Below are 25,219 nucleotides of genomic sequence, written 5' to 3' on the forward strand. Positions count from 1 at the left end.
TTGGTTTGTTTACATAAAACGAACATTATACTCTTGTTAGCGGCTAACTAGCTAATTTATAGCTAGCCTCCTAGCATGATTGTGCCCTTCACTACTATCGTAGCTACATACAGTAGCTAACCATTTAAAAGACGACCAGCTAGTTTTTACTATTTGTATCTACGCGCTTTACATACTATTAAGCCTTATTTCTTATATCTAACACTCATACAGTCCACTCGTCTAGTATTGCTAGTTAACTAACATCAACGGTAGCTAGCTAACCTTAGTCGGTAACGTTAGCTACCCTATCAACTATAACTAGTTTTAAGTTAACTAGCTAATGTATGACCGGGTTATCGATCCTTGGCCACAGCTCGGTTGTACTTTTTCTCATGTTGCATGTCAAACATACCCAGGTATACGAACGTTGTAACGTTTAATATATAATAAGCCTATTTAGCTAGCTTATTAGCCTAGCCAGCTAAATCATTGACCCATTATTTAGCCAGTTTTGGAGAGCGTCCCGACCTTATTCATGACCCAGACAGTTGAAGCAATGTGCTGGTAGCTAGTAACGTTAGTATGCAGCCCATTATACACAGAAGAGATGCCGAAGTGTGGCATCAAACGAGAAGCCTGTTTTACAAGAATCTACTCATCAAATGGAGGACAAAAAAACAAAGCCTGCAGGTTGGTAATTTGCTGCACCTTGTGCTTTGTCTGATTTTAACAACATTAGGTCTGTATTAAGCCTAGTCTATGACAAAAAATAACTTTCAATTGAGATTCCCCATTGAGTTAGATTTTTTGTTGTTGTCCAGGACTAGCTTTAATATGCGTCCGGGACCTTTATGTTTTGCGTCTGAGAAAAGTAGCTAGCTGTATAGCTAACTAGCCAACTCATCTGTATCTAACCAGTGGTGCCAGCATATTTTCCTGCTGACAGGAGAACGCTAATACGAAAGTATTGTACACACCACCCTTTGGGCTATCCCCATTAGTACTATTAGGGATAGTTCGGTAATGGTACTACAGCTTGCTGAATGCTGCTTTGTTTGTGGCTATAGTCTACCTGCACCACTCAATCAGGTCCATCCTATTCCACTAGGGCCATGATTACACTGTCTAGGAAATCATTTATCTTGTTTTATCTACCTCTAGAGCCTTTTGCCTTTAGTATTTTATCCTACCCCACCTGTCAACAAGCTTCTGTCAACTTATTGTGACTAGTGAAAATATGACTGCCTTCTGCTTTGAAGCTCAGCAAGTCTCCACGATTCTTTCTTTGATTTAGATTTTTTTTTTATCCTGCTTTGTATGGCCATGCATTTTTTATTTTGATTAAGTTGCTCTAATGCATTATTAATGTATGTGTCTCTTCATATTTTCTTCCAGGGGTAGCTAGTGTTTGAGAGGGGCCTCCTGGAAGTTAAAGTAGCTGTTTAAAGCAGCTAGTGGTGAATAATTTGGGTTGTTTTCCAAATGGCACCCTGTTTCCTTTGTAGTGCACAACTTTTTACCAAAACCCCATTAATCATGGTCAAAGGCTATTTTGGGAATAGGGTGCCATTTGGGACGAACCTAGCACTTAGAGCTCCTACTGTACTTGTATTGTCAAAATGAAGTGGTCGATAGGCTTGTATCCATATTGTCATACCTTCATACAGACCTTGTGCCATCCCAGGACATTCGCTAATACCGGGGCACTGAACACAAGGGGCTAGCTAATTAAAAAAACTTCAAAATAGATCGTTTCAATGCTTTTGCCTGTATTGAAAAACCATCCCGTGGCTATTTCCAAATACCCCGGTATACAGTATAGACTAGGCTTTTTAATCCTGCCCGCAGGTCATCATCCGTCTTGGGCTGGCTGCAATACTTTTAGATGTTATTAATACGCAACCAAATAAATGAAGCATGTTATGTAGTTCTCCAGGTCTCTGTGCCAGGCCTGTCTGGGAGCAGAGCAGCAATGCCAGTTTAGCTCTAATGATTATCCTTTGACGAAGATGTGTTTATCAAACGTGTCCTTTTTTGGGGTTGGGGATATAACTGTACATTACAGATTTATAAACTAACGATAAGCAAGTAATTCACTGCTCTTAAATTACTTAATACCCCCTTCACAGGGTGTGCTTTTTACTCCCAAGAAACCTTGTTTTAATATGGACTTGATAGAGGTTAAGGCCCTGTGAAAGACTAGCAAAGTGTCCAGGGGGTACATCAAGCTGCCTCACGCTACAGAAACAGGAGATAGGCTCCTGCTCCTGTGAGCCATCGTGGCTTGCAACAGTCAAGGCTCGTGCCTGGCTACTACTTACCTAATAGGCATATGACTAGGTATGTCATAGGAGCGGCTAACACATATTTTTTAAATCCGTTGCTGTTTGAAAGATACGCCAACCTCCAGCCGAGGGCTTGACATGCCAAGCACTCTAATTTAGGGTTTCAATTCATCTCGCTGCTCCCCAAGGTCAGTCTGACGTGGAGATATCTATTAGAATGACGTGGCGATATCTATTAGAATGTCGTGGCGATATCTATTAGAATGTCGTGGCGATATCTATTAGAATGTCGTGGCGATATCTATTAGAATGTCGTGGGGATATCTATTAGAATGTCGTGGCGATATCTATTAGAATGTCGTGGCGATATCTATCCACGTTTTAATTTGACCTCAATCTTGTGAATTTCTGTCTAGACCGAGTTACTGTAAAGTGCTGATATAAAAGGGCTTTATACATTTTTTGATTTGATAGATTCCCTTTATCCCTTTGCTTGATTCAGTTAGTGAGTGGTTGATTGATTGCCCTTCCAGGAGTTGATTTGATTTATTCATTCATTCATTCATTAATTGATTGATTTGATTGGCGCCTTTTCTGCTCCAGGAGTTGATCCTGCCCCTGCTGCTGCTCTGCCTGCTTTTTCTGATCAGCATCCTGAACCCCCATGTCTACTATGGAGGTATCAGTACTATGGAGCTGGACACGGTGCACTTCTCCGTCCTCAACGTCCTGGGATACACCCCCGCCAACAATGCCACCAATCACATCATGGAGCAGGTGGCCCAGGAAATGAGTAAGTAGCAGGATGGACATGAAGTGTGAAAAATGATAATATAAGAGATATTGCATTGGATTTGTGGCATAAATGTGAAAAAGTTAGCATTTGGAGACCGTGACCACGTAAACAAAAACCAAGGCATGGATTGCACCCTCCTCCCCTTATGGATTTAAAAACATTGCATTGCTCTGGGTTAAGTATTGACTGGAGTCTGGAGTGAAATTCGCTGTGGCCGACTCTGACTGACTCTGTGTGGGTATGCAGACCCCACTGCTGCCCCTCATGAAGAGTTCAGATCTTTATTGCAGCCCCCAACAGAGTTGCCCATCCCTGGTTTACTCTCTTGGTGGCTTTACATGTGTATGCGTCCCAACGGCACCCTATTCCCTATATAGTGCCCTACTTTTCAACTGTGCACTAATGGAAATATTGTACCATTTGGGTTGCAGACAGTGTCTTTACGTCTGCCTTGATTCTTGTGGTTTCTTCACTGTAGACATTCCGGGCCGTCTGGAGAGTTTCTCTAGTGAAGAGGATCTGGAGAATGCCAGTCTGTATGAGCCATCAGGCTACGTCGGGGTGGTCTTCATAGGAAGCATACAAACCTCTTACAGACTGCGCTTCCCTCACGACCGGCTGCCCATACCCACCTCTTACAGACTGCGCTTCCCTCACGACCGGCTGCCCATACCCACCTCTTACAGACTGCGCTTCCCTCACGACCGGCTGCCCATACCCACCTCTTACAGACTGCGCTTCCCTCACGACCGGCTGCCCATACCCACCTCTTACAGACTGCACTTCCCTCACGACCGGCTGCCCATACCCACCTCTTACAGACTGCACTTCCCTCACGACCGGCTGCCCATACCCACCTCTTACAGACTGCACTTCCCTCACGACCGGCTGCCCATACCCACCTCTTACAGACTGCACTTCCCTCACGACCGGCTGCCCATACCCACCTCTTACAGACTGCGCTTCCCTCACGACCGGCTGCCCATACCCACCTCTTACAGACTGCACTTCCCTCACGACCGGCTGCCCATACCCACCTCTTACAGACTGCGCTTCCCTCACCACCGGCTGCCCATACCCACCTCTTACAGACTGCACTTCCCTCACCACCGGCTGCCCATGCCCAGCGACTACACTCAGAACGTCGGTAAGAGATTATTTAAATATTGGTGTAGGCGAAATAAAGATCTTGTTTTTTGAGCAAGATTTGTGTCCCTTCCTTATGTCCATTGGTGAGGGAGTAATATTACCCTGCTCTCTGTACAATCAGGTTATCCTCAATACTATAGAATCCTTCCTCTGTGGAAGAATTGGATGTTTGATCACTGCAAAATGATTATAATCTCCAATATGTGAGTTATAAAATAACAGGCTCTCCCTCTGTCTCCTTCGCTCTCTGTCTCCTTCGCTCTCTGTCTCCTTCGCTCTCTGTCTCCTTCGCTCTCTGTCTCCTTCGCTCTAGTTGAGAGGGAGGGGAGGTGGGTTTAATATCTAGTTGAGAGGGAGGGGAGGTGGGTTTAATATCTAGTTGAGGGAGAGGGAGGTGTGTTTAATATCTAGTAGAGAGGGAGTGAGGTGGGTTTAATATTGAATTGGGAGAGAGGGAGTGAATATGGTTTTAGTATCTAGTTCGGAGAGAGTGAGGAGAATCAATGAGAGTGATAAATGCTTAAGTAATCACTGAGAGGGATACATATTTTGCAAAGAAAGTTCCTTACATTGTATATTAGAAGATGACTTGGCCACCATGGCCATCTGCTCTGGGATCAAAGCAATAGGCTGCAACCCAGAACATGTGAGTCAAATTTTGTCTGTGTCTGTGGGTGTGTGTGTGCCTGCATGCTTCTATCATATCTTGTGTGTGTGTCTTATGTCTTTCTTATGTGTCCTGTGTGTTTCTCATATGGTGTGTGTGTGTGTGTGTGTCAGTGTGTGTGGTGTATTGGAGGAGGTGGACATTTCCCACAGTTAGCTCCTACAGTGTGGAGACTTCTCTTACTTTGACTGGGACGACCATCGATCCGACACAGGCTGGAGCTCATCAAAGGACATGACCGAGACAGCTATGAAAGGACATTACCGAGACAGCTATGAAAGGACATTACCGAGACAGCTATGAAAGGACATGACCGAGACAGCTATGAAAGGACATGACCGAGACAGCTGTCAAAGGACATGACCGAGACAGCTATCAAGGACATTACCGAGACAGCTATCAAGGACATTACCGAGACAGCTATCAAAGGACATTACCGAGACAGCTATCAAAGGACATTACCGAGACAGCTATCAAAGGACATTACCGAGACAGCTATCAAAGGACATTACCGAGACAGCTATCAAAGGACATTACCGAGACAGATAAAGGACATGACCGAGACAGCTATCAAAGGACATGACCGAGACACATATCAAAGGACATGATCGAGACAGCTATCAAAGGACATGACCGAGACAGCTATCAAAGGACATGACCGAGACAGCTATCAAAGGACATGACCGAGACAGCTATCAAAGGACATGACCTAGACACATATCAAAGGACATTACTGAAACAGATATCAAAGGACATGACCGAGACAGCTATCAAAGGACATGACAGAGACAGCTATCAAAGGACATGACCGAGACAGCTATCAAAGGACATGACCGAGACAGCTATCAAAGGACATGACCGAGACAGCTATCAAAGGACATGACCGAGACAGCTATCAAAGGACATGACCGAGACAGCTATCAAAGGACATGACCGAGACAGCTATCAAAGGACATGACCGAGACAGCTATCAAAGGACATGACCGAGACAGCTATCAAAGGACATGACCGAGACAGCTATCAAAGGACATGACCGAGACAAGACAGCTATCAAAGGACATGACCGAGACAGCTATCAAAGGACATGACCGAGACAGCTATCAAAGGACATGACCGAGACAGCTATCAAAGGACATGACCGAGACAGCTATCAAAGGACATGACCGAGACAGCTATCAAAGGACATGACCGAGACAGCTATCAAAGGACATGACCGAGACAGCTATCAACGGACATGACCGAGACAGCTATCAACGGACATGACCGAGACAGCTATCAACGGACATGACCGAGACAGCTATCAAAGGACATGACCGAGACAGCTATCAAAGGACATGACCGAGACAGCTATCAAAGGACATGACCGAGACAGCTATCAAAGGACATGACCGAGACAGCTATCAAAGGACATTACCGAGACAGATAAAGGACATTACCGAGACAGATAAAGGACATTACCGAGACAGATAAAGGACATTACCGAAACAGATATCAAAGGACATTACCGAGACAGATATTGCTCTTCTATTGTTAAAATGATTCTGTATTTTTGTTTATATAAAGGATATACTGTAATGTAACTCTCAATGCGGAATTAAAGATGACATTTTCAAGTTGAATATAATCTATGACCTATAGTAATCACTCAGGTTGTACAACTGATATAAAACACATTTGACACAATCGTTTGGCTGCACTACAACATTTACACAAACGTTGTGTGTTGTCTAGTCTATATAAATTCTGCTGTTTATTGGAAATAAAAAAATTAAGTAGACAATTTATTCATCATTTTAATTTCCAGATGCAACAGTAGATCAAGTCATTACATTTAAATAAATCATTTCCTGATCTGTCTCATAACATGAAATACTGACCTGCATAGACTTGATAATAGACTACAAAGAGAGAATACTTGGGAACTGATTACAGTGGCAGTTTTATATTTCATCCAGTCAGAATAAATAAACAATTAGATGAGATAAACCTTCTGTTTTCAGTAGACTGTTGCAGGCAGCGTTAGACCAGGCAGTGTTCGTGGACAAATCCTGCACATAAACCAATAATCTGTTGAGACGGAATGGGAGGCATAGGATAACGAGCAGCAGTAGTTACAATGTTTATGTTTTCCTCACTGATAATTTGGACCTATCAGGATTGGGCGAAGGCGGTGCTTAAATTTCAATGCTTTGGCTGAGAGTTTCCTTTTGCAAAGGATGGAGACATCGCAAACCCAAACTCTCAATTTGAAACACATGGACCCAGAAATAAATCACGCAGCTGACCAAATTACGCAAGATTTTAGTTCTGGGATAACCAAGATTAAACTCACCAAAAAAATCTAGAGCAGCAATATATTAAGCGCAAGGGTACATACTTCAAACAGAGCACATTTAGACCCTATTGCCAGAGGTTTACATGAAGGTGACTCCTCAGCGTCACCTGGCTTGACCGAGAGACAGTAGGAGAGAGAGGAGAGACAAGAAGAGCAGGACCAGGGATGAGTGGGCCAGAGTTACCCCACTGGCAGGAGTAACGACAGCGGTAGTTGCGCTGACAGTTGTGCTGTTGGCAGTGTTGGTGTCATTGATTGGGGTTCTGGCTGTGACGGGTGAAGGGAACGTGCCCACAGTGGTCTGAAGGAAGCTCTGGAAGCGAGCGGTTTTGGTGAAGACCTGGATGTTGGAGGAGCGAGGACTCTGGCTCCATCGTGTTTTGCTGGAGCTGGTCTTGTTGCTGCTGTTGACAGTCAAAACAGCAGCTTGGTACCATGCATCACCCTGCTTACACATCAGAGGACCACCCCCTTCACCCTGTGGGGAGAGAGAAGAACGAACACACGGGGGGAGAGGTCAGCATTGTCATGTCAGATAGACAGCCAGACTGGTTGCCTACCAAGCTACTGGAAGATCATTATGAAACTTGGGACTGTCCTCACTAGGTGGATCTAAATGTCCTACCATCAGGCAGGCTCTGCTGACGTCAAATCTGGAGATGCCAAAGCCAAATAGATCACATCCCAACAGTTGCAGAGCTATCCTCAATAGCTAAACAGACATGATGCAACCATCCTTGCTGTACACCAGTTGACACTTCTGAGTCGACATTTGAAACTGTCGACATTTGAAATTGTTTGACGGACCCATCTGTACCTGTCGAAGGTCCAAGGCAGCAGTGCAGATGTTATCAGAGGAGCCAGAGCTCTCACAATCCACCACAGAGGTCTGGGACTGCTGCAAGTTCTGTTCAGCTAAGGAACAAGACGGAATAGAGAAATAGAGGACGAAAATAACAAGTTGACCAAACAGAAAGAACACATTTATTTGATCAGGTAAGTTGACTGAGAACACATTCTCATCTACAGCAATGCCCTGGGGAATAGTTACAGGGGAGAGAGGATGAATGAGCCAATTGGAAGCTGGGGATGATTAGGTGGCCATGATGGTCAGATTGCGAATTTAGTGAGGACATCAGGGTTAACAACCCTACTATTACGATAGGTGCCATGGGATCTTTAGTGACCACAGAGAGTCAGGACACTTGTTTAAAGTCCCGCCCTACACACGTCACTGTCCCGAATCACTGCCCTGGGGCATTGGGATATTCTTTTCTTATGACCAGAGGAAAGAGTGCCTCCTACTGGCCCCCCAACACCACTTCCAGCAGCATCTGGTCTCCCATCCAGGACCATCCAGGACCAACCCTGCTTAGTTTGAGGCATGCCAGAAGTGTTAGTCTGTTCCAGTATTACACACTGACTCACCTCCACCCTGGCTCCTGCCCCAGCCAGCCACCCAGCACTGAGTCCCTATGCTGAAGGTGCTGCTTCCCTGGTCCACACAGATGGGCTGGATGTAGTCAGACAATGTGGGTTGGCTGGCCAGTCTGAGGATTGCCACGTTGTTGGCTGTCAAGTTGCTCATGGTGATGTTGATGACTTTAAGGGTTACCTCGTTGGGGTTGGAGCCGTTCTGCTTTAGACGACCCATGATCACGGTCCACTGAGAGGCGTCGGACTGACTGGGAGGTGGGAATAGTGAAGTTGGGGAACTTTAGCTTGGCATTACTGATACCTTCTATGTAATAGGTCCTTGTTTCAACTTGAGCACCAAGACACCAAGTGATGTTGATCTGACCATATGCATCTGACCAACTCACCCGTTTACATACACTGCTCAAAAAAATAAAGGGAACACTTAAACAACACAATGTAACTCCAAGTCAATCACACTTCTGTGAAATCAAACTGTCCACTTAGCAAGCAACACTGATTGACAATAAATTTCACATGCTGTTGTGCAAATGGAATAGACAAAAGGTGGAAATTATAGGCAATTAGCAAGACACCCCCAATAAAGGAATGGTTCTGCAGGTGGTGACCACAGACCACTTCTCAGTTCCTATGCTTCCTGGCTGATGTTTTGGTCACTTTTGAATGCTGGCGGTGCTTTCACTCTAGTGGTAGCATGAGACGGAGTCTACAACCCACACAAGTGGCTCAGGTAGTGCAGTTCATCCAGGATGGCACATCAATGCGAGCTGTGGCAAAAAGGTTTGCTGTGTCTGTCAGCGTAGTGTCCAGAGCATGGAGGCGCTACCAGGAGACCAGTACATCAGGAGACGTGGAGGAGGCCGTAGGAGGGCAACAACCCAGCAGCAGGACCGCTACCTCCGCCTTTGTGCAAGGAGGTGCACTGCCAGAGCCCTGCAAAATGACCTCCAGCAGGCCACAAATGTGCATGTGTCAGCATATGGTCTCACAAGGGGTCTGAGGATCTCATCATGCTACCACTAGAGTGAAAGCACCGCCAGCATTCAAAAGTGACCAAAACATCAGCCAGGAAGCATAGGAACTGAGAAGTGGTCTGTGGTCACCACCTGCAGAACCATTCCTTTATTGGGGGTGTCTTGCTAATTGCCTATAATTTCCACCTTTTGTCTATTCCATTTGCACAACAGCATGTGAAATTTATTGTCAATCAGTGTTGCTTGCTAAGTGGACAGTTTGATTTCACAGAAGTGTGATTGACTTGGAGTTACATTGTGTTGTTTAAGTGTTCCCTTTATTTTTTTGAGCAGTCTATAAGTGGAGTGTGTTACCTGGAGAAGCACCCAGCATCGCTCATGACATAGTCCTCTGCCACCATTGTGCCCCCGCAGACGTGTGTTCCGTTTGTCTGTAGACTGGCTATCCAGGGCCAGGATCCCCCTGAGGCCAAGCCCCCACCAGTAAGGGAGTTCAAAGAGGCACTGCCGCACACCACGGCTGCAGAAACAGGGAGAGAAGCGCTACAGAAGTCAGGACTGACTTTTGGCTGAGTGTAGATTTAAAGAGAGGGATAAACACTAACGTTTGGATGTGGTCAAATGGAGAGTTACAGATACGTTGGCTATAGCTACAACAGGAGTAACAGATGGGTGTGGCTACAAGAGGAGGCAGCAATTTGTGTGTTTCACAGAGGGAAGTAAATCCACTTACGTTTAGGAGTGGTTTTAGGGACAGTTGTGGTGGTTTTAGGGGTAGTTATCGTCATAGGTGTGGTGGTAATGGATGGAGCAGTTGTGTTGGTCGTCGAGGCAGCTTTGGTCACAAGGGCAGTTGTGGTGGTAGTGGTGGTTGTGGTTTTCGGGGCAGTTGTGGTGGTGGCTGGGGCTGGAAGACCAGTACAGGAGACACTGAGGTCAGAATCAGTCCCACTGGAGGAGAAGGTGACGTAGCCTGGCTGGTCACTGGTGATCTGGGTGTTGATCCAGGTCTGGTACTGAGACACCCTTGTGTACACTCCTGGGAGATTTGCCTGGGCACACCCGTTGCCGAAACTCACAACGCCAGACTGGATCCAGCGAATACCCTGTTTGCTCACCATTGGACCTCCTGAGTCCCCCTATGCATTGACAGATTTACAGTCACTGAGATTAGATTTTCTTATGTCACATAATGGGTCAGTTTTTTAGACACCAATTAAAACAAGTTTTGGACTAAAAAGCACTTTTAATGGATCATCTCTATTTAAAGTGCTTTTCAATTTAGGACTAGGCTAGGTATAATCTGGGTCTGAGAAACCAGACACAGATTATGAATGTGTCATTAGCCCACATTGTAATAAACAAAGAAGATGACCAAGAGATTTTACCTGACAGGAATCCTTTCCTCCTGCTGATAGACCAGCACAGATCATGTTATCAGTGATGGAACCAACTCCATAGTTACAGTTACACTGCATGTTCCCCACTACTGGCACATCCACTTCCTGTAGGGTCTGTGGTGAGGGCAGGGACACTGAGGAGCGACAACAGGTATTCCTCAACATACATAATACCTATCAGAATTATGATCCATCAGCAGCAGTACTTAAAGCAAGCTACAGCACTCACCTCCACTGCGGATGCTGCCCCAGCCAGTGACCCAGCTAGTAGCCCCAGCATGGAAGGAGCTGCCTGGTGCAGCTAGGCAGACTGGCCGAATGAAGTTTGTAAAAGTCACAGTGGAGGAGAGCTTCAGCAGACACATGTCATTGTCACTGGTACTTCTGGTGTAGTTGGGGTGGCAGATGATCTGAGTGACTGTCCGGTTCACCTCGTTGGGGTTGGAGCCCTCCTGGCTCAGACGACCCACGTAGACCACCACATTTGATGTACTGGTACTGAGAGAGTAAATATATAAAAATGCAACAGTATTGTTTTTAAAGAGTGGAACTGTTGAGTTTGGTGTTTGGGTTAAATGTATCCCACAATCCTACAAATCCTTACCTGGAAAAGCAGTGAGCAGCAGTCAATACCCACTCTTTGTTGATGAGGGATCCCCCACAAAAATGGCTGCCTAATCTGTGAAGACTGGCCTGCCATGGCCAACTCCCTGCAGGAGCGTCCTGACCCCCCACGATCCTAGTGTTAAGAGGAGGGGTTCCGCACACTAACAGAGATAGAGAATGATGGGTTATTTGGAAGGTTTTTGTTGAATAGATCACATTGGCGTAACAGTTCATTATAAAAGGTTTTAATCGTGTTTAGAGAATATCTGTAAGTGGTGAAAAGGACTTACCATTTAGCTGTGAATGAGAGCCTGAAATACAAGACAGAAAGAAAAGGAAATTCCTTAATCCTTAACAAAGGTGTCATCCCTTACTCTCTGTATCCAAACCCTGGCATTTTCACTGGGTACAATCTAGAACATAAAAGGATTTCTTAGCCTGTCCCCATGGCAGAACTCTTTGAAGAACCCTTTTGGGTTCCAGGTAGAACCCTTTCCACAGACAGTTCTATATGGTACCCAAGAGGGTTCTCTGTGGAACCTAAAAGGGTTCTTCAAAGGGTCTGCCATGGGGACAGCCAAAGAACCCTTTTGGAACAATTTTTTTCTAAGACTGTACAAACTGTCCCATACTAATCAGAGTGAACATACCGACTGACGTCAGCATAAGTACCAATTGTTATAACACACTGATTGTTAAACCTCTTAAGGATCATACCCAAATCTAACTGCCTGTAGCTCAGGACCTGAAGATGGCGGCGGAAGAAATGGCAGCCGTTTTACAGGCGACAAACCAATTGTGTTTTTTTTCTCATATTATTTGTAAATTATTTTGTACATAATGTTTCTCCCACCGTATCTTACGGCAAAAAAAGAGCTTCTGGATATCACGACAGCGATCCCTCACCTCGGATTAGACAAAGATTTTTTCTTCAACAAGCAGGACGCACAGGATGTACTTCAGACGCCCGACAAGGCCAAAATCCCTGTCATAGCCTGACTAACCAGTAACCCCACACATTGGCAACCCGGACTATTTGCATTGTGTCCCGCCAACCCTCTTTTACGCTGCTTCTACTCTCTGTTTATCATCTATGCATAGTCACTTTAACTGTACCTACATGTACATATTACCTCAATTAGCCCAACTAACCGGTGCCCCCACACATTGACTCTGTAGCTGTACCACCTGTATATGGCCTCGCTACTGTTATTTTCACTGTCATTTTACAGCTTTTTATTTTATTTCTTTACTTATCTATTGTTTACCAAATACCCATTTTTTATAAAAAATTACACTGCTTGTTAGGACTTGTAAGTAAATATTTCACGTTGTACTCAACCTGTTGTATTCGGCGCACGTGACAAATAAACTTTGATTTGATTTGAAGCAAGGATATGCATATTCTTGATACCATTTGAAAGCTAACATTGAGGTTTGTGGGAATCTAGGAGAATATAACACATTAGATCTGGTAAAAGATAATACAAAGAAAATAACATGCATTTTTTTTATCATCTTTGAAATGCAAGAGAAAGGCCACAATGTATTATTGCAGTTTTGGCACAATTTCGATTTTGGCCACCAGATGGCAGCAGTGTATGTGCACAATGTTCTACACTGATCCAATGAACCATTGCATTACTGTTTCAAAATGTTGTATCAAGACTGCCTAAATGTGCCTAATTGGTTTATTGATACGTTTTCAAGTACATAACTGTGCACTCTCCTCAAACAATAGCATGGTATTCTGTCCATATCAGATATGTCCGTGTCCTGGGAAATTTTCTTGTTACTTACAACGTCATGCTAATCACATTAGCGCACGTTAGCTCAACCGTCCCTTGGGGGGGACACCAATCCCGTAGAGGCTTTCTTACCGTATGTTTCCAGTCAAAACAGTTTGCACATATATTATGACGTTTTTGTTTTGGTCTTAGGCAGTTTTTTTCCGGCTGTTCGTGCACACCAAAAAATGATTGAGGCAAGTCGAAGTTCGGTAGTTGAAGTCTACGCCCTTTTGTCGGTGACTGGTCAAACGTACTACTCCTAGTAGGAGTGGAAACATCAACCCACTGGGCACAGACGTCAGTTCAATGTCTAGTTTGGATTTACTTTGGTTGAATTGTCAACTAACGTGAATACAACGTGAAATCAACAAAAACATCACCATGTCATTGGATTCAGGTTAAAAGTTGGGTGAAAAAAAATATGATGTTTACATTGATCAACATCACTTTGACTGTCTGGGTTGAAATGACGTGAAAACAATGTTGATTCAACCAGTTTTTGCCCAGTGGGAAGTGGTTGCTGTCATTTATTGAGAAATGACTAGTTTCCATGCACATTTTTTCACATGAGAAATACTGCACCAAACATCTTAGCTAGATGTTGAACTGCTTGGCTAAGACCTCCTCGGCTCCAATTTACTCAACACTTTTGAAAACGCATAGACCTACCTGTAAACTATAATCCAGAATCTAGATGTATCAGTGTGACTTGTTACCTTTCTTCTTTCCTCAATGTCATCAATTAGTATTTCTGCTTCACTCAATACTTTTGAAAACACATACCTGTCCACCTGCACTCATGTGGCTTATTAACTTGAAGAACTTGAAAGTTGAGTCTGCTAGGTATGCTTTCCCGTCACCAACTACTTATAGGACAATGGACACCAGAAACATATCTTCCTACCCAGTAACTCTTACATTTCTCAGAAATCGCTCCAATGTTTCCCGGTTGCAAGAATTCTTATAGTTCACCTTATTTCAGTTTATTTGACAAAACAAGCAGTCATTGTGTACAGAATCATTGTACAATCTAAACCGGTGAGAATAACTTTTCCATAAGCCAAAATATAGATTTTTCAGCGGTTTGAAGTTGGTGTATAAACCCGAAAGTAAAAGACTCAAAAACGCTTCTTATACTTACTTTAAAAGAGAATGAGATATCTGTAACTCACATTTCTACGTGAATTTGGTTGGGTCGCCCAAAAAGTTACATATTGCAGTGTTAAATCGATTTGAGTTCAGTTAATTCATTCAGTCCAAATGTCTTTATATACAAACTGAAATAAACTTAGTAGCGAACTTCTTTAAACCAGGTGAGTATAAATGAAGAACGCTGTAGGATAAAGACAGCGATAAATTGAGAATTGTACTACTTACATTTTGACAGGAATGTCACCATTATGGTCACCACACAAAGAGTCCTGAGGAAGGCCATGCTTTCTTGTTGGTACCCTGGACTCAATCTTCCTTCCTAAGCATCCTTCTCTTATGTTGTATTTTCTTAGCTCCTCCCTTCCACACACCACATTACCTGCTAGACACACACGTGATACGTCCCTTACATACTTTTCCTTCAAAAAATGTTCCCCTCTGTCCACTTCCTTCAAAGCATGCATAACTAATGCTGTAATCTATGGTTAGCCCAAGCCTAGCTCTTTGGTTTCCATTACAGAGTTATAATGTCGGCACTATTTTTATCACACCATTGCCAATTTAGAATCATTTTACTACTGTAATTTAGTTGTAATTTTAAAAGACTAATTTAGTTGTAATTTTACAACTGTATCTTATAAATGTTATATGTAGATGTTAGTGCTATCTTTCATTGCCCGACAACAAAGCAATGCATGAAATTGTGAAGGAGAGAACCAGTTCCTGTGTCTGGAATTCTTTATGATCATGAGACTAAAATCAACACACCAAATACTTACTGTGAGTTTTCCATGTCTAGGAGCACTGACTAAGTTATGCCACGAGGCCCAAGACAAGAACCTACCCTAAACCCTAATTCTAACCCTTACCTTAGAAGCCCCTAAAGTCGATGTCTGGGCCTTAATGATAATCTAATTAGCATAAACACCTGTTAGTTTAAACTAGACATATCTGGATTGTTGCATTGGATGAGTCTCAATTCACCGCATCTGCCGATGCCGCACTTCCTCATCTGCTGTGGAAGGTGACAGAGCTAGAGCGGTGTTTGTCAGACCATGAGACATCCCGAAAAATGGTCTTCTCACAAAATCGCCTGTAGCTTCGGAACGGTTTGCTCTGTGACCCCCACAAGCATCTTGGGACTAGTCTGAAGTTGGTACAGCCGATTTGCCAGCTTCAGTCTGTAGCGTCCGAACAGTTTGGGCTACACACTAATATGACCCCTCTGTGGAAAGGAACACGCACAGGGCTTAGACTGTTATGGGTTAACCGTTTTAAAGGTCAACTTCAAATGGGTGATGTCATAGTTGGGTTGTCCTAAGCATACTACTCATCAAAAACCCAATGACAACACGGTGAAAAACGCCAGTCCGTAAACAGGATTTTTTTGAGTGGTATTTTTTCACGAAGATAATATGATAAAGTGATCTCTCTTCCTCCTGGGTTGTTTTGAAGAAAAAGGTGTGGCTGTTCTAAATAAATAAAGCTTTGTATCCTCATTCCTACTTAAGACCAGGCACCACAGGCTAATAGGGATTTTTTTCCCCTTACTGTCATCTGACTGAAACTTTACCAGTTGAAAGTATACATAAATACAAGATATTATTGTATTGCAAGTTTTATTTATTTTAAAATTTAAATATGCAAATGAGGCAAACCATTCTTAAATGTGTGATAATTTGCATATTACGAGAATCTGTTTTTCAACACATTGCTTCAAGGAAGAATGTTTTTGTTTTATTGTGATAAGACACTCAATGGTCAGACTTTTACAGAACAGTTTATCTAAATATTGTAATTTCATGGAATTATTTAAAAAACACTATTCACATGTATGACGGATGCAGATTTAGCATATATTTACACAGCATAGTCTAGTGGTTAGAGTGTTCTGCCCCTGAACAAGGCAGTTAACCCACTGTTCATAGGCTGTCATTGAAAATAAGAATTTGTTCTCAACTGACTTGCCTAGTTAAATAAAGGTCAAATAAAAAAATAAAAAAGACATAAGATATCAAATTTTTAAAAAGCCTCGGTAAAAGTCTGACAACAAAACCTGAGAACCTGTGTGTGGAATAATGGGAATGTATGTCCTTTGAAGACTGAGAGAAATGAATTGGCGCACCAGGAACATGTCATTTTGAGAAAATACCCGATAAAGATAGGCTAATGCAATTAAAATGTACTTTCCATAAATATGACCATTTATGTCACATTAAACTCTTATTCAAATATCACTTCTAAACTGACAAATACACACAAAATATACCTTTTATAAAAACATTAGCACGTTTAATACATTTGTTTCAAGCAATAGAGCATATGCTTTGAATACTGGTCTGTTGGGCAAATATGTAGTTTTGGACAAATTCTCATATCACTTTGCTCAATTTATTACATACAAGGATTTTGTATGGTTGTTGAAATGTGCAGAACATGAATCAGCTATGCCTGCCTCATATGTAAGGCCCTCTTTGAGTTGTTGCTGGTGACACTTTACTTTCTTGACTGTGTCATGGGACCTGCGCTTGACACACTCCATTGAAGCAGCATCAGCTCTCACAACTCCTCTCTGACTGCTCCAGTCTCACCAAAGTGCTGTCAATCCACAATTTGTTCATCACATTTGTTAAAGCAGTGGCTCCATCATTGAACGTGGCTACTGTCATACTGGCTGCTCCGTCAGTGCGGCTTTTGCCCACGAAGACAGTTTTGGGGCATCGCGACCATATTACAGAGTTCAGACACTCATTTGCATTCTGTGTTCCTCCGTGATACATTCTTTTGAGGACGTTATCATTTGACATCCTCAAATATACAGATACCATTTTCTCTAATAGATACCTCTGTTAAAAAAATGTATGGCCTCCAAGGTTCTGGTGACAGGGTGGATTTTCACAATTCTCTATGGCTCGCTGGTACCAGCACCAATGCACACACCTATCCCGTAGTTGGAATTGAATCCTCTCTTGTGCCATCGAAGGATACATTAATGTGTATGATAACATCATCATCCTCCTTCATTAACTCTGCTATGTCTGGGTCTATATCTGTATCCTCATCCTCCTTCAGTAACTCTGCTATGTCTGGGTCTATATCTGTATCCTCATCCTCCTTCAGTAACTCTGCTATGTCTGGGTCTATATCTGTATCCTCATCCTCCTTCAGTAAGTCTGCTATGTCTGGGTCTATATCTGTATCCTCATCCTCCTTCAGTAACTCTGCTATGTCTGGGTCTATATCTGTATCCTCATCCTCCTTCAGTAAGTCTGCTATGTCTGGGTCTATATCTGTATCCTCATCCTCCTTCAGTAACTCTGCTATGTCTGGGTCTATATCTGTATCCTCATCCTCCTTCAGCATCTCTGCTATGTCTGGGTCTATATCTGTATCCTCATTCTCCTTCAGTAAGTCTGCTATGTCTGGGTCTATATCTGTATCCTCATCCTCCTTCAGTAACTCTGCTATGTCTGGGTCTATATCTGTATCCTCATCCTCCTTCAGTAACTCTGCTATGTCTGGGTCTATATCTGTATCCTCATCCTCCTTCAGTAACTCTGCTATGTCTGGGTCTATATCTGTATCCTCATCCTCCTTCAGTAAGTCTGCTATGTCTGGGTCTATATCTGTATCCTCATCCTCCTTCAGTAACTCTGCTGTCTGGGTCTATATCTGTATCCTCATCCTCCTTCAGCATCTCTGCTATGTCTGGGTCTATATCTGTATCCTCATCCTCCTTCAGTAACTCTGCTATGTCTGGGTCTATATCTGTATCCTCATCCTCCTTCAGTAAGTCTGCTATGTCTGGGTCTATATCTGTATCCTCATCCTCCTTCAGTAAGTCTGCTATGTCTGGGTCTATATCTGTATCCTCATCCTCCTTCAGTAACTCTGCTATGTCTGGGTCTATATCTGTATCCTCATCCTCCTTCAGTAACTCTGCTATGTCTGGGTCTATATCTGTATCCTCATCCTCCTTCAGTAAGTCTGCTATGTCTGGGTCTATATCTGTATCCTCATCCTCCTTCAGTAACTCTGCTGTCTGGGTCTATATCTGTATCCTCATCCTCCTTCAGCATCTCTGCTATGTCTGGGTCTATATCTGTATCCTCATCCTCCTTCAGTAACTCTGCTATGTCTGGGTCTATATCTGTATCCTCATCCTCCTTCAGTAACTCTGCTATGTCTGGGTCTATATCTGTATCCTCATCCTCCTTCAGTAACTCTGCTATGTCTGGGTCTATATCTGTATCCTCATCCTCCTTCAGTAACTCTGCTATGTCTGGGTCTATATCTGTATCCTCATCCTCCTTCAGTAACTCTGCTATGTCTGGGTCTATATCTGTATCCTCATCCTCCTTCAGTAACTCTGCTATGTCTGGGTCTATATCTGTATCCTCATCCTCCTTCAGTAACTCTGCTATGTCTGGGTCTATATCTGTATCCTCATCCTCCTTCAGCATCTCTGCTATGTCTGGGTCTATATCTGTATCCTCATCCTCCTTCAGTAACTCTGCTATGTCTGGGTCTATATCTGTATCCTCATCCTCCTTCAGTAACTCTGCTATGTCTGGGTCTATATCTGTATCCTCATCCTCCTTCAGTAACTCTGCTATGTCTGGGTCTATATCTGTATCCTCATTCTCCTTCAGTAACTCTGCTATGTCTGGGTCTATATCTGTATCCTCATCCTCCTTCAGCATCTCTGCTATGTCTGGGTCTTTATCTGTATCCTCATCCTCCTTCAGTAACTCTGTGTTGAGGTGGGGGAGGGGGCGTAGGCTGCTTTGACCCTGTCCTGGCCCATTGTGTGCAGGTAAGAGGTAAGAGTCATAGTCCCAACGGAACCCATCGCTATTGTTGGTTAAGGGCTTGTAAGTATTGTATTCAGAGCATGTGTCAAAAATCATTTGATTTGAGTTGATCTTGTGTTTTCAGATTTGTGAAAGACGGGAGGAATGAAGGAGAGGAGACAAATGAAGGAGAGGAGATGAAAGTGACAGGTATCTTATTCTAAGGCCTTTTCAAATACACATGCAGGCACACCCACACCTGACTCAACAGAGTAAGAGTGTAATCAATACATTAGCTGAATCTACAGTATCTCAATAGACTGGCCAGGACAGGAACTGTAGTTGAGCTGTAAAACTGAGTGGGACAAGAGTCCTGTAGCGCCCTCTGCTGTTTATGTGCTGTAACATCAACATCTAACTATACATGTGAACAGTGACTTGCGAAAGTGTTCACCTCCCTTGGCATTTTTCCTATTTTGTTTCCATACAACCTGGAATAAAAATTTTGGGTGGGTTTGTATCATTTGATTTACACAACATGCCTACCACTTTGACGATGCAAAATATTTTTTCTTGTGAAACAAACCAGAAATAAGACAGAAAAACTTACTTGAGTGCATAACTATTCACCCCCCCAAAGTCAATACTTTGTAGAGCCACCTTTTGCAACAATTACAACTGCAAGTCTCTTGGGGTATGTTTCTATAAGCTTGGCACATCTAGCCACTGGGATTTTTGCCCATTCTTCAAGGCAAAACTGCTCCAGCTCCTAGGTTGGGTTCCGCTGGTGTACAGCAATCTTTAAGTCATAGCATAGATTCTCAATTGGATTGAGGTCTGGGCTTTGACTAGGCCATTCCAAGACATTTAAATGTTTCCCCTTAAACCACTCAAGTGTTGCTTTAGCAGTATTCTTAGGGTCATTGTCCTGCTGGAAGGTAAACCTCCGTCCCAGTCTCAAATCTCTGGAAGACAAACAGGTTTCCCTCAAGAATTTCCCTGTATTTCGCGTCATCCATCATTCCTTCAATTCTGACCAGTTTCCCAGTTCCTGCTGATGAAAACATCCCCACAGCATGATGCTGCCACCATGTTTCACTGTGGGGATGGTGTTCTCGGGGTGATGAGAGGTTTTGGGTTTGCGCCAGACACAGCGTTTTCCTTGATGGCCAAAAAGCTACATTTTAGTCTCATCGTTTGGGGAGTCTCCCACATGCCCTTTGGCGAACAACAAACGTGTTTGCTTATTTTTTCTTTTAGGCTTTTTTTCTGGCCGCTCTTCCGTAAAGCCCAGCTCTGTGGAGTGTACGGATTAAAGTGGTCCTATGGACAGATACTCCAATCTCCGCTGTGGAGCTTTGCAGCTCCTTCAGGGTTATCTTTGGTCTCTTTGTTGCCTCTCTGATTAAGGGATTATAAACTGGGTGGTTTGAGCCCTGAATTTTGATAGGCTGAAAGCCATGGTATATCAGTCCGTATACCACGGGCATGACAAAACATTTATATTTACTGCTGTAATTACATTGGTAACCAGTTTATAATAGAAAATATGGCTTCTCAGGGGTTTGTGATATATGGCCAATATACCACGGCTAAGGGCTGTGTCCAGGCACGTGCATAAGAATAGCCCTTAGCCGTGGTATCTTTTGGCCATTTAACACACCCCTTCGGGGTTTATTGCTTACATATATACTTAGCTGATAGTTTATTAGGTACACCACCCCATTTACAGAAATGGATCACTCCTACAGACAGTGGCCGTGGCTTGCTATATCGAGCAGACAGACAGGCGTCAAGAATGAATTTGCAAACCGAGTGACCTAAGTGACTTTGACCGTGGTATGATCGTCGGTGCCAGGCGCCAGTTCCAGTATCTCAGAAATCGCCGGCCTCCTGGGCTTTTCATGCACAACAGTGTCTTCGGTTAACTGAGAATGGTGCCACAAACTTTATAATAAATCCCTTTTGTGGGGAAAAACTCGTTCTGATTGGCTGGGCCTGGCTGCCAAGTGGGTGGGCCTATGCCTTCCAAGGCATTTTAGCCAAGAGAGACGGCATGCATAGCATTGATATTAGTCCTCTGATTACAGTAAAGAGCAAGACATTAATATAAGTAATATTTTTTATACTTAACGATGTTACGGATGAGCACGTTGTTTGTTTGTTCTGTTCCTCTCTCTCTCCATCTCTGTAGCTTCCGGGTATGCTGGAAAAGGACCCGAGCTAAGGGATTTGGGCTGATTTTCCCAGTCGGAGCCAGTTCTTTTCCCAGAACTCTCAGTTGACTTGAACACACTGAAGTCTGAAATGTCCCAAGTTCCCAGTTGTTTTGAACGCAGCATTTCTACCACTGTTCTTGTTGGGCGCTAGCTCCCCATCTTATCACTACAAGCGCTATTTGATTCACCAGATAATCTACACACCCACGTTCTGAATATGTCAAGGACAAAGAGGGACGGATCAAACAGCCAATGGATAGGTAAAACGAAATGCTCGGCCAGCTGGGCTCAGCAAGGATAATGAGGGACGGATCAAACAGCCAATGGATAGGTAAAACGAAATGCTCGGCCAGCTGGGCTCAGCAAGGATACTGAGGGACGGATCAAACAGCCAATGGATAGGTAAAACGAAATGCTCGGCCAGCTGGGCTCAGCAAGGACAAAGAGGGACGGATCAAACAGCCAATGGATAGGTAAAACGAAATGCTCGGCCAGCTGGGCTCAGCAAGGACAAAGAGGGACGGATCAAACAGCCAATGGATAGGTAAAACGAAATGCTCGGCCAGCTGGGCTCAGCAAGGATACTGAGGGACGGATCAAACAGCCAATGGATAGGTAAAACGAAATGCTCGGCCAGCTGGGCTCAAGGATACTGAGCTAGAGAGAGCAGGGTTGTACACCAAAGTTACACCTTTTATTTATTTAATTTCACCTTTATTTAACTAGGCAAGTCAGTTAAGAACAAATTCTTATTACAATGACGGCCTATCAAAAGGCTTCCTACAGGGACGGGGCCTGGGATTTAAAAAATTAAATGAATACAATATAAATATAGGACAAAACACACATCATAACAAGAGACAACACAACACTACATAAAGAGAGACCTAAGACAACAACATAGCAAGGCAGCAACACATGACAACACAGCATGGTAGCAACACAACATAACAACAACATGGTAGCAACACAACATGGTAGCAGCACAAAACATGGTACAAACATTATTGGGCACAGACAACAGCACAAAGGTCAAGAAGGTAGAGACAACAATACATCACACAAAGCAGCCACAACTGTCAGTAAGATTGTCCATGATTGCGTCTTTGAATGAAGAGATTGCGATAAAATTGTCCAGATTGAGTGTTTGCTGTTATTGTAATGGTGAGAGGTTAGCATGTCTTGGCGGTATGATATAAAATGCTAACCTCCCCTGTTATTGTAATGGTGAGAGGTTAGCATGTCTTGGGGGTATGATATAAAATGCTAACCTCCCCTGTTATTGTAATGGTGAGAGGTTAGCATGTCTTGCCGGTATGATATTTGTGTGTCTAACTTTCTCACTCATTATTCACGATTCATTACGGATTATCCACATTAATGTAGAAGTGTTTAGAAACATATTCTATTAAAAGTTACAATAAAAGTCACTCCAAAATGACACAATACATTATTTACCATTCATTTCTATTGGGCACAAAATATTTGGAAACGCAACCAAAACAAACAGCAAATGCATCCAACATTTTTTTTGAGTCACAAGCTTGATGTAGTCATTGCTTTTTATGAAAATTGGGACCAAATACTTCACTTTTCCCTACTTTAATACACATATAACTGAATTTGTCCCAATACTTTTGGGCCCCTAAAATGGGGGGGACTATGTACAAAAAGTGCTGAAAATAGCCTTAAATGAAAGCTGACAGTCTGTACTTTATATCATTTAAAATCCAAAGTGCTGGAGTACAGAGCCAAAACAACATATTTGTCACTGTCCCAATACTGTTGGAGCTCACTGTATGTTGCCAACCGTTTTATAAAGCAATAACGCCCTCAAACCCGGGGATTATCGAGTGATAACTCCCAACTAAGGGCTGTTCTTAGGCCCAAGGCGAAATCGAGTTGTCACACGATAATCCCCAGGTGCCTTAATGCTTAAATAATCAATGAGAGGGATAAATATATTGGAAAGAAAGGGACTTACATCTGTATATTAGAAGATGATACTGACTAATAGTGATTTGAATAATTATATACATTTTGAAATCGCTAGAAGTACATATTTCTTTGTTTTAATTGATCACTTTCAGAGCAATAGGGTCAAAGCAATAGGCTGCAACTGTCACGACTTCCGCCGAAGTCGGTCCCTCTCCTTGTTCGTTCGGCGTTCGACGTCACCGGCCTTTTAGCCATCGCGGATCCACTTTTCATTTTCCATTTGTTTTGTCTTTGTCTTACATACCCGATTTCAATCCCCTAATTACTTGTTCATTATTTAAACCTCTGTTCCCCCATGTTTGTTTGTGAGTGATTGTTTGTATGTTATACGGTCTGTTATGTGGGCTTGCCTTATTGTATTGTATTTGCCTATTTTGAGTAAATTACGCTTATTTACTCATATCTGCTGTCCTGCGCCTGACTCCTCTACACAAGCTACACACAGACCTCTTAACAGCAACACGGAACATGTGAGTCAAAGTTTGTGTGTGTGTGCGCGTGCGCCTACATGCTTTTATCATATATTGTGTGTGTGTCTTATGTTTTTCTTATTTGTTTCCTGTGTGTTTGGTCTATTGGAGGAGGTGGACATTTCCCACAGTTAGCTCCTACAGTGTGGAGACTTCTCTTCCGTTGACTGGGACGACCATTGATCCGACACAGGCTGGAGCTCATCAAGGACATTACCGAGACAGCTATGAAAGGACATGACCGAGACAGCTATCAAAGGACATGACCGAGACAGCTATCAAAGGACATGACCGAGACAGCTGTAAAAGGACATGACCGAGACAGCTATCAAAGGACATGACCGAGACACATATCAAAGGACATGACCGAGACAGCTGTCAAAGGACATGACCGAGACAGCTCTCAAAGGACATGACCGAGACAGCTATCAAAGGACATGACCGAGACAGCTATCAAAGGACATGACCGAGACAGCTATCAAAGGACATGACCGAGACAGCTATCAAAGGACATTACCGAAACAGATATCAAAGGACATTACCGAAACAGATAAAGGATATTACCGAGACAGATATTGCTCTTCTATTGTTAAAATGATTCTGGATTTTTGTTTATATAAAGGATATACTGTAATGTAACTCTCAATACGGAATTAAAGATGACATTTTCAAGTTGAATATAATCTATGACCTAGAGTAATCACTCAGGTTGTACAACTGATATAAAACACGTTTGACACAATCGTTTGGCTGCACTACAACATTTACACAAATGTTGTGTGTTGTCTAGTCTATATAAATTCTGCTGTTTATTGGAGAGAAAAAATATAACTAGACAATTCATCATTTTAATTTCCAGATGCAACAGTAGATCAAGTCATTACATTTAAATAAATCATTTCCTGATCTGTCTCATAACATGAAATACTGACCTGCATAGACTTGATAACAGACTACAAAGAGAGAATACTTGTGAACTGATTACAGTGGAAGTTTCATATTTCATCCAGTCAGAATAAATAAACAATTAGATGAGATAAACCTTCTGTTTTCAGTAGACTGTTGCAGGCAGCGTTAGACCAGGCAGTGTTCGTGGACAAATCCTGCACATAAACCAATAATCTGTTGAGACGGAATGGGAGGCATAGGATAACGAGCAGCAGTAG

The 25,219-nt window shown here is 43.0% G+C and overlaps 1 protein-coding gene across 5 annotated transcripts; it reads left to right on the forward strand.

Annotated features, from left to right (window-relative positions):
• Positions 1-24,863, forward strand: LOC120037143. Of its 5 annotated transcripts, none has more exons than XR_005474767.1 (5): positions 2-672; positions 2,871-3,060; positions 3,542-4,210; positions 19,512-19,576; positions 24,165-24,863. XR_005474767.1 is itself a non-coding variant. In XM_038983315.1 (4 exons), exons 1-4 carry the CDS (start codon positions 565-567, stop codon positions 5,115-5,117), a joined length of 1,092 nt encoding a protein of 363 aa, XP_038839243.1. In that variant the 5' UTR covers positions 1-564; the 3' UTR covers positions 5,118-5,915. The 5 variants fall into 5 exon arrangements, 3 of the variants coding, with proteins under 3 accessions (XP_038839243.1, XP_038839244.1, XP_038839246.1); XR_005474768.1 differs by lacking the exon at positions 24,165-24,863 and adding an exon at positions 21,561-22,445; XM_038983315.1 differs by lacking the exons at positions 19,512-19,576; positions 24,165-24,863 and adding an exon at positions 4,993-5,915 and having other exon boundaries at positions 1-672.
• Positions 24,864-25,219: the final 356 nt, after the last annotated feature.

The sequence above is a fragment of the Salvelinus namaycush genome, unplaced genomic scaffold (genome assembly GCF_016432855.1).
Source record: "Salvelinus namaycush isolate Seneca unplaced genomic scaffold, SaNama_1.0 Scaffold159, whole genome shotgun sequence".
NCBI lineage: Eukaryota > Metazoa > Chordata > Actinopteri > Salmoniformes > Salmonidae > Salvelinus > Salvelinus namaycush.